This window comes from Leucopleurus acutus (genome assembly GCF_964270905.1).
Source record: "Leucopleurus acutus genome assembly, chromosome: X".
Classification (NCBI taxonomy): Eukaryota; Metazoa; Chordata; class Mammalia; order Artiodactyla; family Delphinidae; genus Leucopleurus; species Leucopleurus acutus.
In genome coordinates, this window is record NC_139148.1 from 90,298,474 (window position 1) to 90,317,504 (window position 19,031).

Below are 19,031 nucleotides of genomic sequence, written 5' to 3' on the forward strand. Positions count from 1 at the left end.
GATCATTACATGAGATCATCTATAAGGGAAAAACTGCAACATATGTCATCTTGGAAATCCTCAAAATTCCAGAGTTAAAATGAATCGGACCATTAGGCAATGTCTCTGTGAATTTCAGATCCTACAGTGCTGTCAACAACAAACATGTCACCAATAACACAAACTCATCAAATGTCCCAGTTGAAAGTCATCTTTAATTACTGTTGTTACTATTATCATCTGCAGCAGCATCATTATCATTAGCACAAAACTAAATCCACTAATAAAGCAAAAACCACACCCCAAAGGCAGGTCTTAATGACAGTGAATCAATAACATTATCTTCATGTACAAGGGACAGCACCCTGAGGATAAAGACCATATCACAGCTTGATAATCAATTCAATAATTCAGCCAACATTATTGAGCACCTAAGCACAATGGGAGATTTAAAAATGTGTACAAGAATCCCTGCTTTCAAGGAGTTTTACAGTCTAGTAGGAGGTATTGAAGAACATCAAGAACACAGCCCACATGAAATCAGTGACATAATGGCATCAGTGCCACATATGAATATTGGAGAGGGGCATCACATGAGACTAATGTCACATTCAGTTAGGGGCAATCACATTCAGTTAGGGATAATCAGAAAAGGCTCCTTAGAGAAGGTGGCATCTGAGCTGGGCTTTGAGAAACCAGAAGGATTTTGGCAGACTGGCATGTGGAGAATGGGTATTGCAGGTGGAGAAAATAGTGTGGGCCAAAGCATGGCCATGGGAAAGCTAGTGGCATGTTTGGGGAGGGAACAATAGTCCAGTTTGGCTAGGATATAGGATCTATGTAAGTGGGAATGGTGTGATAAAATGCTACAAGTTTTATGAGGACCATATTTTGAATGGCTCTGAATGACAGGCTATAATTTCAGATCTTTAACTTATGTCACAGTAACTATATTTATCCACAGCAATAAAATACGCAATTATTTATGAAGAGATATAGTCATTCCAGTTCCAGATTTCTTAGGGAACCTCAAGTGGTTTCTAGGCAATGTTATTGCCTTGCTATCAAAAATGTCCCAGCATTTAACACCAATCAACCTATAGTAGAATTATCTATTCTGCATGCAACTAAACCTATTCCCTCAAAGACTATTCTTCCCATCCATCCAGGGACCACACTTCTTCCCACTGCCCTCAGTTCTTGTGGCACATGATCAGTTGAGGCAAGTCTAACTCAGGATTTCCAGCCATAACTGCTACCCTGAAACTAGTACCCATAGCCTTGAGAAGTGAGAGTGGTGGTGGCAGGAGTAGTGAACAATGTCATGAAAATGTAGCCATCTGAGAAAGTCTATGGAATCCCCATCCTAAGAGTCAAGCTTAGTTCTCTGAAATTGGAATTCCTGGTCCTCCACTCAGTTTGGTTCAGAGGACAACTGGAGGGGTCCCAGAACTCACAGTGCCTAATTAAGGTCACCTTTTAGAGTTTCCTCTTATTCATATCTTTTAGAGTCTGTGAATTCCTTAAAGGAATGACATTTCATGTGGGTTACCAGTTACTTAAAGGCTTCCTGGGTCTGAGCCTGTTGAAGCTGTGGATAGACCGGGGTGAATTTCTTTTGCTAACCAAGGAACACTGTTGGCTTTGTCTTTGCCCAATAGGCTGGTAGTTGGGAACTTCTCGAGTGCAATGACAGTTGAAAGATGCTAAAGAATAGTTGTATTAGGTGACCAAGCTAAAGAAGTAAGCTATTTAAACCAACCCAGGAAAGCTTAGAATAACAAGTTGCCATGGCCACACTGCCTGCAGCTAGTCAGTCTTTCAGCTCTTTCCTGGAACGATACCTCCTCTGGAGGAAGTCATGGATAGCAGTAGTGATGCCCCATGTCACGCTGGACCTTAGGATGACCAGGGAACCTCCACGGTAGATCAGGAACACCTTTCGGCCCCGAGTGTCCCATACGTCCTGGGCAGAGGCCCACAGGCTTGGCATGCTCTGCCAGCCAATATGGGACTGCATATTGGCAACTAGCACAATCAGAGGATACAGAACTAGGCAGGTGATTGTTCCATTGACACTCCCAGACACCAAGGCAGGAACCCAATGGGGCAGGCCTTGCTCTGCCAAGCTATCCTGAATGGGATCCTTGAAGGAGAAATACAGAGCACTCCCCAGGCTGTTTCTGAGAAGGACAGGCCAGAAACCGCGATAGTAACCCAGCGACAGCCGCCCCCAAAGCCCATAAGAGTGGAATTCCTTGAGAATGCTGAAGGTGCTGGGAAAGCGAGCTTGCTTGCGACCATCCTGGAGCACATTTTGCACCCTTTCAAAGGGGCTGAGTGCCACAGCCTCCACTACACCAGACATGAGCCCTGCAGCCCAGCGGTGTCCCAGGGAGTGTGGCCCAACAGGGGAGAGACAATACAGCAGGCTATCATAAGTCCCAAACAGCAGAGTCCCTTGCAACGTCTTGGAGAGAAGAGGCGGGTAGATTCCCCGGTAGAAATATTGAGGGCCTTCATGCCAAAGCTGCCGCACAGCCTCTGACACCGCCACAGCATGGATCTGTTGCCGGAACACAACCTTATAGATAGGAAAGGTCAGAAAAGTAGACATAAAGTTGGAAACGGCCCCAAGGGCATAGGCCTGGGAGTGCCAGCTTCTCTTTCCCGGAGACTCTGTTCGTGTCCAGCGCTGAAGCTCCTTCCCAGGAGAGTGGTTCTGTTCCCCCATGCTGAAGATAACTGGGTGCAGAGGGAAGAGACTGGCAAGAGTGGAAAAAAAAGAGGTTAGACTGACCAATGAAATCTGTTAGTGAGCATTTTCATTGCTTAGTTAGAAACAGAGTTCCAAGAAACTCAGCTCTAAGGGAACAAGCAACTTGGGGGGCCAGTTTCTGAGAAACAAGGGCATTCTTAAGAAAGAATTCATCCACTTTAAATTAAAACAAAGGCAGTGAGTTTTGCTGAACAGAGACACCTCTACAGTGTTTTTCTGATCCAGCAAATACTCTCATATTCAAAGAAGGTTGAAGGTTGAAGAAAATAAAATTGGGAAAGGAGGGCTCCGAAACGTTACTGCATTCACCACATGAAATCTTGCATTTGATAAACTGTTAAAATAATAAGTTGTTATTCTCTTTCCAAAAAGTGGCACTATCTTGTAGAGACAGAAAGGCATTCAAAAGTTGTAGTCCAGTACTTTCTCTAAAAGTTGGTAGTAAATTTAGGGAGCGGGGAATCTCCTTGCCTCTCTTTCTGCAGATTCCTGACAATGTGGTAGCTGTTTCATGGCAACACCCCGCCCCCCTCTCCCAGTTGAGGAACAGAAAGATTAGCTGTTCCTGGAAGTTTAGCATGAAAAGGCTCCGTACCTGACAGTTTCCAAGCTTAACCTTGTAGATCTGTAGCTATATAACAGTGCAGGGGTTCTCAGCGTACATGCTACTGACATTTGGGGCGAGATAATTCTTTGTCGTAGGTGCCTGCCCTGTGCATCGTGCAATGTTTATCAGCATCCTGGTCTCTACTCACTGGATGCCAGTAGCACAAGTTGTGACCTGCCCAGCTCTGACAGACAAAAATATCTGAAAACATTGCCATATGTCCCCGGTGGGTAGGGAGGAGGTAAAATTGCCCCTGGTTCAGAACCACTATACTAGATGGAAGAGGCCATTCAAGGATTCCAGAATACTGCTCCTACCCTAGAATGGTCTGGGAGCAGATGGAGTTGTATGAAAGGTAACTGGGGAGCCAGGGTCCATGAAGGAAATTTGGGATCAAGAAGAAATGAATGTTCAGTGCAGATCTGAGAACCTGAGGGAGTTTGTCAGGAAGGAACTAGGGGTGAGAGGACCGGGTGTGCTGTGCGGGGGATGGCGTGTGGAGGAGAGGAACAGGAAGCTGTGTGGGTAGGGGAGGCGGGGAGTGGGGGACAGGCATGATGGTCGGGCAGGGGACTCACATCTAGATCGACAGGAAGCCTGGTAGGAACTGCAGACCCAAAAGTTTCACACAGAACCCTGGGCTGTGTGGTCCCAAGAGGAGAGGGGTGTTGAGGCTCTAATTACGCTAGCCTCTTCAATAGAAACAAAGGGGGTGTCCCCCAGGCTGAGGCACTGAGGGAGGGCTAGGAGCCAGGCACTGCAAGAAGCCCACTGCAGGCTTCCCTGGGTTGCCGCACTCAGAACCTGCCTTGAAGCGCTTCTCCTTCCAGAATCGCCCCCCTTAAGCTCCTCCCTGGTTCTTCCTCCTGCTCTGTCCATGACTCCACAACTGACCTTACAATCCACCTCAGCCACAGTCTCTCTAGGTGGAGGGGGTGGAGCACAGTCTCCTGTGCTCTGCCTCCACCCCTCCCCCACCCCCAGCAGTCCAGGTGTGCCTTAAGCCTCAGCTCCTGGCTGGGAGAGTTCCTCTGCCTTGGACCCTTTAGCTGAGAACTGGCCAGGAGCAAAGGCTCAAGAGGCCCACTCCTTGCATCCCTCTGGGGCACTTCTGGGCCCCTGGCAGCCACCTCCATCTCTCTGGAGCCAAACGGGACCCCTCCCGCACGCCTGAGCAGGAGGTAGCTCCAGTCAGGCCCTCAAAGCCACAGGGGCGCCTGATATTACCCAGCATTCCTACCAAGGATTTCTTCCCCAAGTTTTACCTGCACCTACGTAAGGTCAGGTGGTGAGGGAAACGTTTGTCCCCTCTTCTATCTCAGAGTGCAGTAATGTTCCACTTCCTCCCCACATTTTCCTGAGTAACCTGTAAACATGTGTTGATTGACTGTATAGGGAGAGCTGACTTAGCAGAAAGAAAACTGGGCTAGAATTTGGCAGACCAGAATTCTCAGTGCCAGTTCTCTTATCAACTTCTTGTGTGACCTTTAGAAATATATTGACATCTTGGAGTGTAATGCATCTTGGAGTGTAAAATCAGCAGACAGGACAGGGAGGAATGCTCTCTAGGCATCCTCATACTGTGCATGTGGCAGGCGGCTGATGTGGGGGAATTCAGGCCAGTATTTGATAGAGGAATTGTGCTTTTTCCATCACTGGTTCCTTCTGCCATTTTTGCCAGTCATTTTCAGGGATTAAAGCTGAACAATAATTTAGAAACAATTTACCTTAAATATCTGTCATCATTTTATAAATCTAATTCTTCCTGTTTTATGGGGGAGGGGGAGTCTACTTTACTCCCATGTGTTTTTCCATTAAAATGCCAGCCTTTGGGGGCAGACAGACCTAAGCCTGAATTCTCCCTCCACCACTTGTTTAGTTGTGTGACCTTAGGCAAGACACTTCCTCAGTCTCAGTTTCTTCAGCTACAAACTAAGGACAACAGACCTCCCTCAAAAGGTTGTTGCAAAGATCAACAAAATAAAATGAGATAAAGTGGTTGACCATCCATGGCATGGTGGCCTCAGTAAACAATATTTTTTTACAAAAGATGCTTCCCGACCTCATCGTCTGTGAGGATGCTGCAGACACTCCTGCAGGATACTCAGAACAAGATGAAGTGGTATCTTGTGTTCACATGAGAGGCAAGGAAGACCTTTCTTCTGTGAATGCAAAGGTGTTATATAAACAATCCAGGACAGCCTGGCCCCTTAAACAAGAATTTCTAAATAGAGGCCACAGAATGAGTCTGGAGTCAGCCTACAGCAGTTACCCCCTGGACCCCATGATGTGTCTCCTATGTTTACAGCCTAGTAAAGTGAGCCAAGGGGATTCTAGACTCCCCTGGCCAGTCTAGCCCAGATGCACAGCTTGCATGACTGCGCCAAGATCCAGCCCTACATTTCTCTGTTCATTCCGGCATCCTTCAGCCATTCCTTTGGCCAGCTCACAAACACATATTGATCATCTATGAAATCACTGTAGGTAAGTCACTGTGGAGCCAGAGGTGAACAGGACTTGGTACCTGCCCTCGAGGGCTTGGGAATCTAGTGGGGGAGACAGGTCAACCATGAGCTAAACTATACTGGGAGGTAAAATAAAGCGTACACTAATCAAGGTCAGAGCAAAACGTAAGAGCAATTTATTTCACCTAGGATAGGGAGCAGCCAAAAATTTCTCTGAGGAGGGGCAGCTGACTTGATCCTTAACCACTGAGCAGGCACTCGTTAGGTGGAGGAGTGACAGCAGGAGTTCTAGGCTGAGGAAGAGGCCTAAGGCACAGATGCCTAAAACATGAGTGGTACCTGGCTCTGGATACAGGCTGTGGGAAGAAGAGAGATCTGTGGGTGACAGAGACAAGCTGATGTAAAATGAGGGCCTTGTTTTCCCCACTGCAGTGTATTATAGCATAAAGATACAGCCTCTGGAGTCAGACAGCCCCGGGTTTGAATTTCACTGTGCCACTTCCTAGCTTTATGACCCTTGCTAAATCTCTTCTACTCTCTGAGCCTCAGTATCCTTATCTGTAAAATGATTGTCATGAAGGTTTCATGTTATGAAGTATATAAAATGCTTAGTGCATTACCCGGTATACAAGTTGGTCCATAAATTATATTAGTGGCTTGATTTTAAAAAATGAGATCCCAGGGTTTCCCCGGTGGCACAGTGGTTGAGAGTCCACCTGCCAATGCAGGGGACAAGGGTTCGTGCCCCAGTCCGGGAAGATCCCACATGCTGCGGAGCGGCTGGGCCCGTGAGCCATGGCCGCTGAGCCTGCGCGTCCGGAGCCTCCGCAACAGGAGAGGCCACAACAGTGAGAGGCCCGCGTACCGCAAAAAAAAAAAAAAAAAAAAAAAAAAAAAAAAAAAATGAGATCCCAGTAATATAAGTAAGATTACAACAACATTGTTTTAAAGGCTGGAATCAGTCTAATGCACTGGGTCATCTGCAGAGTACATTTTGAATTGTTTGTTTGAAATGAACTTATCTGTGAAACTGAAACAGAATCACGGACATAGAGAACAGATTGGTGGTTGTCAAGGGGGTGGGGATTGGGAGAGGGATGGCGTGGGAGGTTGGGGTGAGCAGATGTGAGCTTTTATATATAGAATGGATACACAACAAGGTGCTACTGTACAGCACAGAGAACTATATTCAATATCCTATGATAAACCATCATGGAAAAGAATATATAGAAAAGAATGTATATATATGTATAACTGAATTACTTTGCTGTACAGCAGAAATTAACACAACATGGTAAATCAACTATACTTCAATTAAAAAATATTGATAAAAAATAAAATGAAGGAAGATTTTTTTTTTCATTTCTTGTTTGTAAGACAACAGAGAAGAGTCCTTCATGGGCTTTGCAAAATGGGATAACAATGCCTGTCTCAACAGTGTTGCTGAGAAACTTAAATAAGATAACAGATGGAAAGTTCCTGGCACAGAGGAGCCAGGCAGCCAAGGGCAGCTATTGTTGCTTCAACTAATAGCTTTACCTCTCTAACCTTCAGGCTTTTTAGGTTTCTTTGTTGAAATTGGAAAATGTGGTCTCATTAGAGCCATGAATTGGAACACACTCCCACACACGAGGCCAGAGATCAGGGATGCCCTATATCTAATAGGAGCTAGCTTAGCAAATCCTCCTCCCAGTCTTGCAGGAAGAGACCCTCACTTTGTTCTAATGGCCCAATCCAGGCACCTGTACACAATCTGTTTCCTTCCACTATTTTTTGTCAGAGCTATAAGATCTATTCTTTGTCCTATTTGATCCCACACCCACCAGGTCCAACTGCAGATCACCTACTTTGGCGATGAAGCCAATTTAAACACAGAATAAGAATCTGCAAGAGACCCAGGGTCAGATGTCATGATATTGGGGAGCAGAAGCAAGAGTCTGAAGGAAACCCTAGAGCTGCTGCTAGCATCACCCCTGATTGTGTGAAGCGAGTCTTCTCTTTACTTCCTACACCCTCCACCCTCCAACTCCCCACACTCTTCCATCCACGAACAAGCCCACAGTCCTCAGATGGAAGGTGCTTCATCTCCAAATGTTCATTGTTTACTCCAAGGAACTCTAGGTATTGAGGTAGTCAATAAGAAAGCAGAAAGGAGAAGGTGAAGTATGCACGTTGAAGACAACCCAACAGCAGTCGAAGGGTATCAGATTGTTCACTTGCTTCAATGCATCAGGAGTCAAGAACAAGCCCTGAAAGGGGCCTCCTAACCACAATCTACCTAAGGGAAGTAAGACCTGCTCTTCAAGAACCAGAAATCATGGAAAATGGTACAGATTTCTCTGCCACTGATTTCACAGCCCATTCACTCTGGACAGCCCTGCATGCCGTTTCCATGGAGTTGCTCCTTCTCTGCGGCCAGTGATGCCAAATCCAGCAAAGGAGAGGTCCTCTCAAGAGCTCACAGAAGGGCAACCTAGCAACGTGTCCTCAAGCCAAGAAATGAAAGAGCTATTATCAGCGGCAGAGAGCTGTAGTTCGGGGGTTAGGTCAAATTGTGTTTCATTTCTCACACTTCCTCCTCAAGTACAAGTTGAGAGAGAAAATGTTAGGAAGAAAGATTGTAGGGGAGTGGTCCTTAACCATTTCTGGGCCACAGACTCATTTGAAAATCTACAAAGCTAAGACTCAGAAGAATATACAGAGTCCAACTTCTACTCTTTGCAAACAATTTCAGGAAGGACCCTAGATAGGAAACTCTGCTCTGGAGTTACATTTCACGACAGATATGGTATAGACAGATACATTGGCCACAGCCCCATTTACTTATTACCACCAGCATAACGTGGTGTCTCCAGCAGTTGTTCACAAACCTCTCTACACCTCAGAATTAACTACAGCACTGGTTAAAAATATAAATCATCCTCCCCAGCCCTAGTCCTAGTAAATCCAAATCCCCCAGAGGTAGAGCTTAGGAATCTACATTTCTAACAAGCTTTTCAAAATGATTCTGAGGCAGCCAGCCTTGTACCCATACTTTGGTTAACAGCATGGATTCTGGTGTCAGGGAGATGGGATACAAGCTTTGGTTTCACCTTGTAATTTCAGGCTAGTCATTTCACCTCTCTGAGTCTTATCTCCTTTGGGGGTCATAAGATGTAAAAATAACTTTTTACTTAAAGAAAAAGCAGGCAGCTTGTTGTAGTGTAAAAATGAGAAAGAAAAGTGCCTCAGTTTCCTCTTCTGTACAATAGGTACCATAAAAGTTCCCTACCTCTTCCCCACTGCCCTCTTCCCACTGCCTCCCCAAGCCCTCTCTCAGCACTACCAGCACACCAAGACTGCTGTTGAGCTGGTTTAAGACCACCCGCTTAAAAATGCCGCCAAGGCAGCTAAGCGGGGCAAATCGTTGGCATCTGGAGAACAGACTTGGGTGTAAAACCGGATGCTGATACTTACTTGCTGTATGATGTCGGGCAAGACGCCTAACCTTTCTATGACTGTTTCCTCATCTGCAAAATGGAGATGATAGTCCTTGCTCACCAGTTCTATATAGTAGTTCCAAGTGGGCCTTCCCATCTCCACTTTGGGTTTGGCTTTTCTCAACTAACCCTCAATCTGAGAGTAGAGAGGAGTGTTTACAAGGGGCAGCCTTTGAAATCAGTCAAGTCGACTTGGGTGTGAGCTCGTAGCTCTGCATTTCCTAACCATAGTGACTGGATGCTTAAGTCCCCTCTCTGTTAAATGGGCATACTGCTACTCCTTCACAAGGCTGCTGAGACGAATAAATGAGATGTCCGTGCAAGCGCGTTTGCACGCAGAAAGCGCTCAGTAAATGATTTTCATCCCTTCCCCCTATACAAAGGTGAGGAACTCTTATTGTTCACTTGATTTCTGTCCCACCTCGTGTTGAAGGCATCCGGTCTCAAAGCGCGGAGGACCACAGAGGTGTAAGGGGAGAAGGAGAAAGGAAGCGAGGGGGAAGCAGCAAACTCACGGGTAAAATGCAAATCGGCCCAGTCCGAGAGTCCGAGCTGGACTTGACACCGCACCGGCTCCCGCGCCTGTGTGCCGCAGCCCCAGCCGGCCGTCTCCCCCCTTTTGCTAGCAATGGCCTCGAGCAGGAGGCTGCGCTGGGAGGCCGCCCCCTCGCCCCGTTGATTGGCCGCGCCGCCCGACTCATCTTGCTCTTTTGTCTCAATGGGCAGAGGCTAAAAGAAGCGGCGGCTGCTGGGAGGGCTCAGCGGGTGGGCGGGGGCGGCCGCTGCTGCCTTGGGAACCGCGCTGCCTCGACTCGGCTACCCTTAGCTGGGCGAAGCGGCTCCGTCTGGCGGCTCCGGGTCGCTTGGCTGCTTAGGAGGCGTCATCTTTTTCCCCTGCAGGGCCACGGTGACCGGCAGGCGGCATCCACAGCTGTCCACGCCGGAGCATGGGCTGTCCACCAGCCCAACACAGGTAAAGAAAAGGGGCGCGATTGCCAGGCCCGGAGAGAGGAGAGTAAAGCCCCATCAGGACTGGGCGGCTCCCCGTTTGCGGAATCGGGGACTGCGAGGCAGGGGAAGGAGCACTGCCGCGGCCCCGCTGCGCTGAGGAAGGAGGTGGGTTCCACTGGATGCTGCCGAATGGGTAGGATTTGCCAGGATTGGCGGGAGGGCGTTTTCAGGGGGTAGTAATGGGGCGGGAAGGGTGGGGGGAATCGCAAGCTGTCTGCCTTGAATCCTCTTTGCATCTCCTGGTCCCTTCCTGGTGAGGGATATGTGGGTGTGCGTGTCCAACTCCCATTCCCTTTCTCCATCATTCCCTTTCCTCCATCGGCAGGCCATCAAAGCCGAATCCGAACTTGAATTCTGTGCGGCTGATTGCGGAGCTGGTAGGCCAACGATTTCCCGGAGTGGGGTGTGGGGAAGTCGCTTTGGCTTGTATTCACAAGGTGGGAGAGGGAATTTTCCGTCTGGCTACAGCGGAGGAGGGGTCGAGGGAGCAGGATGAGGGGTGAGACTGCTTCTTCCCTGCCCTGCCCTGCCCTCCGTGATGGTCCTGAGGACTGGGATCTGCAACCTCATATGGACAGAGGTAGACCTACCTCGGAATCGAGCTTTCTCACGGAGGCACCTGTTGCAGAGACTGAACGTGAAATGAAGGCGCGCACTTGTTTCTGAGCTCATATAAGAATCTTGAGAAATAACAGGGCAAACTTTGAGAAGGGGATGTGGTTGAGACGTGAGACCATGAATTTAATGGAGATCTTACTTGCTACCACAAATCTGTGAGACTTAGACCATTGCACTCTATTTTGAGAGCCCAATATCGGCTCCACACACTGACTATTTCACCTAGAATTCTAAGCAACAGTTGCTCTCCCACGTGGAGGCCTGGCAGGAGGGGATGGTTGTAGCTCTGAAAAGCACCCTGCTAGCATGGGGACACCCATTAGCTCCTGAAGGTTGTAATTGCCGGTTTCCTGCAGGATATTTTCCAGGCAGTGGACAAATGGAAAATGTACCTCAGGGCGTTCAGGAAGGTAAAGAAAGCGACCGCAGACTGCTTTCCTGCAGTCTACTACCTTACTGACCTTTCCCACCCCCTTTTCTTTACAGTTCCTACTGAGATAGAAGGAAGGCAGAGCCCAGGAACTTTGCTTTGGGGATTTCTCCTGCAGATTAGGCTTTTCTAAAAAGCCTGAGCATTTTGTTATATTCAGATAGACGATCATCGTCCATCATGGCTAGCATCATTGCACGTGTGGGTAATAGCCGGCGGCAGAACACACCCTTGCCACCTTGGGCCCATTCCATATTGAAGTCCCTAGGGAGGAGTCTTGGTCCTTTAAGGGTCAATATGGCAGAAAGAACCATGAAGTTGTTCTCGGGGAGGGTGGTGCCAGCCCAAGGGGAAGAAACCTTTGAAAACTGGCTGATCCAAGTCAATGGGGCCCTGCCAGATTGGAATATGTCTGAGGAGGAAAAACTCAAGCGCTTGATGAAAACCCTTAGGGGCCCCGCGCGGGAGGTCATGTGTTTGCTGCAGGCGGCCAACCCCAACCTAAGTGTGGCAGATTTCTTGCGCACCATGAAATTGGTGTTTGACGATTCTGAAAGCAGTGTCACTGCCCATGGTAAATTTTTTAACACTTTGCAGGCACAAGGGGAGAAAACCTCCCTTTATGTGGTCCGTTTAGAGATGCAGCTCCAGAATGCTATTCAGGCAGGGATCATAGCTGAGAAAGATACAAACCAGACTCGCCTGCATCAGCTCCTTTTAGGGGCTGAGTTGAATGGGGACCTGCACTTCAGGCTGAAGCATCTTCTCAGGATGTATGCAAATGATCTGGAGCGGCTTCCCAATTTCCTGGAGTTAATCAAGATGATAAGGGAGGAAGAGGATTGGGATGACACTTTTATGAAACGGAAGCGGCCCAAAAGATCTGAGCTAATCATGGAGAGGGCAGCAAGCCCTGTGGCATTTCAGGGCTCCCAGCCAATAGGCATCAGCACTGCTGATTGCGACGTGATAGAGGTAGATGATACCCGTGATCCTGGTGGAGTCTCAGAACCCTCCACTTATATCCATAGGTGCCCCTGGCCTCAGAGTCAGGGCCAGACTTCAGGCTCAAATACTGGTCATCAATTCCCTAAACAGTTCTCAGGCTCAATCTCCTTCTACCAGTGGTGGTTCTGCATATAAGAATGATGGTCCTGGAGATATACGTAGAGGCAGGAAGAGAAAATATACAGTCTGCTTTTCATACTGTGGTGAGGAGGGCCACTCAAAGGAAACCTGTGACAATGAGAGCAACAAGGCCCAGGTGTTTGAGAATGTGATCATCACCCTGCAGGATCTGACACATACAGAGGAGAAGAAGTCGAAAGAGGTCCCTGGTGAACACAGTGACCTCTCTGAGCCACAATAAGGAGCTAGACCCTGCCCTAAGTGAACCCTTAACTGTATTCAGAGACTGGTGATGGGGAAAACAGGGGAGGGGGTGGGGGAGGATTCTAGGTGCATGAATTAATCCACAAAGTGACTTTCATTGGGGAAGAAGAGGTTGTGAATACCAGCAAAATGGAGAGGACAGCCTGACCTCTGTCCCTGCTCCCCCCTCCATCTGCCTAAGGATCTATTCTGTGTGTGTGTCTATTTCCTTGATGACTTTATTCTTTTTGTGAAAGGAGTATAAGTCATTGTTAAACCTTCAAAAAATGAATGAAAATACAAAACTAAAGTAAAAATTACCTGAAACTCTCCATCCTTGTATAACCATTGTCAGTCCTTGGATAAATGTCCTTCTCGATATTTCCCTATTCCTGTGTACCAAGATAGATAATAGATAAAAGTGATCAAATGTAAGTGCTTTTCTATTCTGTGTATTTTTTCACCAAACTATGTTGTGGATTTTTATGTCAATTAATATATATAATCATCAAGTTTACTGTCTCTATGTGTGATATTACTTTTAGGAACACAGAAGGAAAATAATAAGAAAACTACATATAGAAACTATAAATGGGGGAAGCTCATACTGTGAAGTGGTGGTTTATCAACCTCACTTTAAGATGAGGAAAAGAGAAGCTGAAAGGAGCTATCTCGCAAAGAGTCCCTTATCACAACTGACCTTTCTCCTATATCACAGAGTCAAATTTGCACCCACTAGTTAATAATGCCCCAATGCTTTCTTAGCTAATGCATCTTGAGAAATCTGATGACAGGACAGGGGTGGGAGCAAAAATGAGAAATGGGTATTTCAGGGGCTCCATTCCTGTTCACTTTGGAAAGGGGTGGCTCTCCCTTCCCTGTGCAGATTCCCTAGATTGCTGCTACTACTGCTTCTGGACACCACCTGGTAGCAACAACAAGACTGTCCTTTGGGTTGACACTACCCTCTGGCTCCTCTCCAATTACAGAGAAAGCAGCTACTTATGAGAGTTCAGTACCAGGAGGCTTGGCACGGCCCAAGCCTTACCCTAGCTACATGCTAGGGGACACCAGAAGCCCAAGGACTCCCAGCTAACCTCCCTCTGACCTAAGAAATGGGAATCACCAGGGAAAGATGAAAAGCAATCTGGATGCCAGGGCATGTGAAAACAGGGGAATTAGAAAGCCAGAAAGCCCACATAGCCTTTCAGAACTGAGGGCATTAATAGGGGAGACACCTTCCTGGACACCTGATCCTGCCCCATCTCATGGCTTCAGATTGGAGATGATTTTTAAAAATGACTGAAATGACCTCAGTCCTTGAGGGTCCCATGTTCTTTGTAGATATATCATTAGTTCCTATCCTTGTGAACAGGACAAGTTGGTAGGGGGATGATTTCATTTAAGTCAGGGTGTGGAGTGAAATTAATGCAGACCTGAGGGAGTTTGTTAGGAAGGAACTAGGGGTGAGAGGACAGGGTGTGCTGTGCGGGGGATGGTGTGTGGAAGAGAGGAACAGGAAGCTGTGTGGGTAGGGGAGGCGGGGAGAGGAGGACAGGGCATGATGGTTGGGACTCACATCTAGATCGACAGGAAGCCTGGTAGGAACTGCAGACCCAGAAGTTTCACACAGAACCCTGGGCTGTGTGGTCCCAAGAGGAGAGGGGTGTTGAGGCTCTAATTACGCTAGCCTCTTCAATAGAAACAAAGGGGGGGGTCCCCCAGGCTGAGGCACTGAGGGAGGGCTAGGAGCCAGGCACTGCAAGAAGCCCACTGCAGGCTTCCCTGGGCTGCCGCACTCAGAACCTGCCTTGAAGCGCTTCTCCTTCCAGAATCGCCCCCCTTAAGCTCCTCCCTGGTTCTTCCTCCTGCTCTGTCCATGACTCCACAACTGACCTTACAATCCACCTCAGCCACAGTCTCTCTAGGTGGAGGGGGTGGAGCACAGTCTACTGTGCTCTGCCTCCACCCCTCCCCCACCCCCAGCAGTCCAGGTGTGCCTTAAGCCTCAGCTCCTTAACCCTCATGGCCAGAAGGAGGCTGGGAGAGTTCCTCTGCCTTGGACCCTTTAGCTGAGAACTGGCCAGGAGCAAAGGCTCAAGAGGCCCACTCCTTGCATCCCTCTGGGGCACTTCTGGGCCCCTGGCAGCCACCTCCATCTCTCTGGAGCCAAAGGGGACCCCTCCCGCCTGCCTGGGCAGGAGGTAGCTCCAGTCAGGCCCCCAAAGCCACAGGGGCGCCCAACATTCTCTGACTCTTGCAGGTTTGTAGCCTCCTTTGTAACCTTCTCTAAATCTACCCTTGGAGGGAATCTGCCCACTCATTTATCCTAGATTAAAATATTACTCTTTCTGCTCACCTTTTCTCAATTTTACCCTATAAACACTTGTTGAATGATTTACCCAAATAAAGTTTATGCTGTCATAATTTCTTTCTGGGACCAGGTAGAGTAAAAAGAAAAATAAATAAATGCTACACCTACCAGGGCCTTCCTTTTCACTGGAGTTAGCTCGGGGGTTCAGTATAGACCTCTGCTTTGAAATCCTCTAATTCATTCCTTTTTCTTCCCGCCCCTAGTCCTTCTCTATGTCATATAAACTTGAAGATGTCTAAATTTTTATTTCACCAAAATGATGCATACCCGATATTTTATTTCACTTGGTGTGACATTGGCTTTTCCTTATTTGGGAAGTATGTATTTTCCCTATTTGGAAGAGATGGGAGACCTGGGCATTCAGATCAGTCTGAGGGCTATAGCCAAAAAAAGCTTTTAAATAATTGTGTCTGATAGCCTTCATTTAAGATTATGGGTTTTCTCCCTTCCTTTTTCCCTTCAGTCTCATTAGACTGCTAAGAGATGAAATGAGTCTTTTGTCAGGAGAAACTAGCCGTTGAATGACCTTCTTTTGCATTATCTCCCTCCTTCTAGATACTATCTTTCCTTGGTTTCCATGACACCTGTCTCACAGCTCCCCCCTAAGATCTTTTTTTTTTTTTTTTTTTTTCCCCCGGTACGCGGGCCTCTCACTGTTGTGGCCTCTCCCGTCGTGGAGCACAGGCTTCGGACGCGCAAGCTCAGCGGCCATGGCTCACGGGCCCAGCCGCTCCGCGGCATGTGGGATCCTCCCGGACCGGGACACGAAGCCGTGCCCCCTGCATCTGCAGGCGGACTCTCAACCACTGCGCCACCAGGGAAGCCCTGAACAGTTTTATATCTTGACTGTGGTGGTTGTTACACAAATCTATACATGGGGTAAAACTGTATAGAGCTACATGCACTCATGAAAATGAATGCGTGTAAAAAGTGATGACAACTGAATATGGTCTGTAGTCCAGTTAACAATACTGTACCAATATCAATTTCCTGGACTTGATATTTTATGGTAATTACATAAGATACTGTCATTGGGGGAAGCTTGGTGACAGGCACTTGAGCCTCTCAGCACTGCTTCTGCAACTTCCTGTGAGGCCATAATTATTTGAAAACAAAAAGGGGGACTTCGCTGGTGGTCCAGTGGTTAAGACTCCAGGCTTCCAATGCAGGGGGCGTGGGTTCAATCCTTGGTCAGGGAACTAAGATCCCACATGCCTCGTGGCCAGGAAATAATAATAATAAATAAAAGTATATAAAATGTAGCATTAAAATGTTTTAAAAAAATAAATAAAAACAAAAAGGTTTATTTAAAAAGCTACTGTGGGATTTCCAGAGTTTCAAAAAGTAGCCTTGGTGACTTTAATTACTAGAATCATTCTGTGCTAGTTCCTTTTCATGCATAGCTGGAGTAGTTTAAAAATTCCTTTTCCTTTTGGCAAGTTTTGCAAACATGTGCTCAAAGGAAGTGCACTAGTGCTTCTTTTTAAAATTCTGACAGCTTTTTTATAATACAGTTTAAAATAAAATTACATGCACATGGTAAAAAAAGATCCTACTAAAAAAAAAAAAAGATCACTACTATGTTTTTAGACCCTAAAGACTTTTGCTTATATAGGTTATAGATCTACCAATGTTTACTATATTCAAAATCAAAACTGAAAATATCTAAAAACATTTAGTAATTCATTAAATAATAATAAACCCACATGTTAACATAAACAATATATTTTATTAAAATAACTATTTTCCAAAACAAAAACTAATTTAGAAATATTTTATATTTTTGAAAATCCCTGTAATGTCTGCCATAATACAAGACAGCTAGACTCTCGTATCTGCTTCATCATTGTGTTATGATTGTGGTTATTTTGGTTGATGTGTATGAAGAAAATCCAACCTTATGGAGATATGTAGTGGGAAAAAGGAGGATTTCCCAGAACTTTGAATGCGTCTCAGGTGTCAGGTGTCTTCAGGGTCCCTAGACCACATCACACTTGGAGAACCACTGTGCTGGAGATACATACTGAAATATTTACAAAGGAAATGTTAGGATGTCTGAAATTTGCATTAAAATACTCCAACACACACACATACACATATACACGTCAATTCTTGTTATACATGGTAGTCATGTTTAATAAAATTACCTTGAGCAGTGAACTAGCAAATGCTGAGTCACTGCTCCTAGCAGACAGACAGGGTAAGTTTCCTGCAAGCCCCTGGTCACATTCTCATCAACCAATCAACATATAACCTTGTTTCACTTGTGTTTCTGTTTAAAGACACCTTATTTTATATTTCTTAAAATAATTATATGCACTGTTTTTTAAAAAAAATTATTTATTTATTTATTTATCACTGCATTGGATCTTCATTGCTGCACGTGGGCTTTCTCTAGTTGCGACAAGTGGGGGCTACTCTTCATTGCAGTGCACGGTCTTCTCATTGCAGTGGCTTCTCTTGTGGTGGAGCACGGGCTCTAGGCACATGGGCTTTGGTAGTTGTGGCACACGGGCTCAGTATTTGTGGCTCACGGGCTCTAGAGCACAGGCTCAGTAGTTGGGGCACAGGAACTTAGCTGCTCCGCAGCATGTGGGATCTTCCCGGACCAGGTCTCGAGCCCGTGTACCCTGCATTGGCAGGTGGGTTCCTAACCACTGTGTCACCAGGGAAGTCCCTGCACTGTTTCTTTATAATACCAAGAAGGGTCTAACATTTTCCTGACCCAGGTAACATGACCTTAAATTTCTTTGGCTCTCAGCCTCACAAAAATGTCGTTTACTATGCTTTGTAAAGTTTGGCTGTCATCTTATGAACCTACAAATTTAGCTGCTTTTCCATCTTTGCCATAGCTTCATCGCACACAAATGGTATTTTAGTGATTTCTGGAGTGGCATCACATATAGGTCAGCAAATTTCCTCTTCCCTTTTCTGGATGTACCGTATTGTTAAATCAATAAATTGAACTCACAGTCAACATCACTAACTCATGCCTGAATGAAGCTTATCCAATGCATGCATTTTCTCTGTAAGGTACATCACAGCCTTCTTGCTGTGTCAGCTTCTGAACTCTGTTCACTCCCTTATATTCATTGAGGGTTATGGCATCCCAATTAATTTCTTCTTTTCCACCCCTAAGTTTTTCCATTACCTAAAGTAATTTCAAGTTCCATGTTTTCACTCATCCAACACCCTGGCCTGTCACTCCCTTGATCATCTTGTCTCCAATGACCTTCTTTCATGGTCATACTCTGAACTTTGTGATCACCTAGAATTCTTTAAACAGTGAACTTTAGTTTACTCCTGTCTCTCCAGCTCATTCTCTCTCTTATCCCCACTGCACTAACTCTTCAACCTTATCAAGACTTCCTTGATCCATCCATTTTCCTCCCAGCATGGCTTCCCATTTCCTTGTTTTTTACTCTATATCTCACAATCAATCGCTTCTACCTCTCTGACCAATATTCTCATCAAATCTTGCCCCCCAAGATATCAGCTCTGAATCCACACAAGGATTGTCTTTTCTATCTTATGCCATGTATTCTAAGAACTGATAATGAAAATATCATGGGTATAATGATCAGTACACTCTCATTTTGGTGGTTTTTCAATCCAATACCACCTGGAAATACTCCCACAAAACTTCAGTCAGTTCCTGCTCTCACTTCTCACAATAGCTCTTCCAAATCTTCATCACTATCCTCAAGCCCAATACCTATTCCTGCTCCCAACATTCTCAGTACACAGAATAAACTCTTTGTTAACAGGAAAAATAGAACTAAGGATATGAATTCTAGTCACTTCCTGGTCTAGGTAAAGTGAGTAAGCAAAAGAAAGTACCACAGTCAACCAATTCTTGCGAGATCCATTACTGTCCAACCAACCTTCATATACTCTCTTATGTCCAGTACATGGGAA

The 19,031-nt window shown here is 46.3% G+C and overlaps 2 protein-coding genes across 2 annotated transcripts; one reads left to right on the top strand and one right to left on the bottom strand.

Annotated features, from left to right (window-relative positions):
* Positions 1 to 1,792: 1,792 nt before the first annotated feature.
* On the bottom strand, positions 1,793 to 4,501 carry SLC25A53 (solute carrier family 25 member 53; the record flags this gene model as incomplete). The annotated part of the gene is made up of 2 exons (XM_082864899.1): positions 1,793 to 2,724; positions 4,408 to 4,501. 2 exons carry the CDS (start codon positions 4,499 to 4,501, stop codon positions 1,793 to 1,795), a joined length of 1,026 nt encoding a protein of 341 aa, XP_082721025.1.
* A 7,047-nt stretch (positions 4,502 to 11,548) lies between these two features.
* Positions 11,549 to 12,737, top strand: ZCCHC18 (zinc finger CCHC-type containing 18; the record flags this gene model as incomplete). The annotated part of the gene is given in 2 exon segments (XM_082865472.1): positions 11,549 to 12,354; positions 12,356 to 12,737. Coding segments are annotated over 2 exon segments (1,188 nt in total).
* Between the last annotated feature and the right edge of the window lie 6,294 nt (positions 12,738 to 19,031).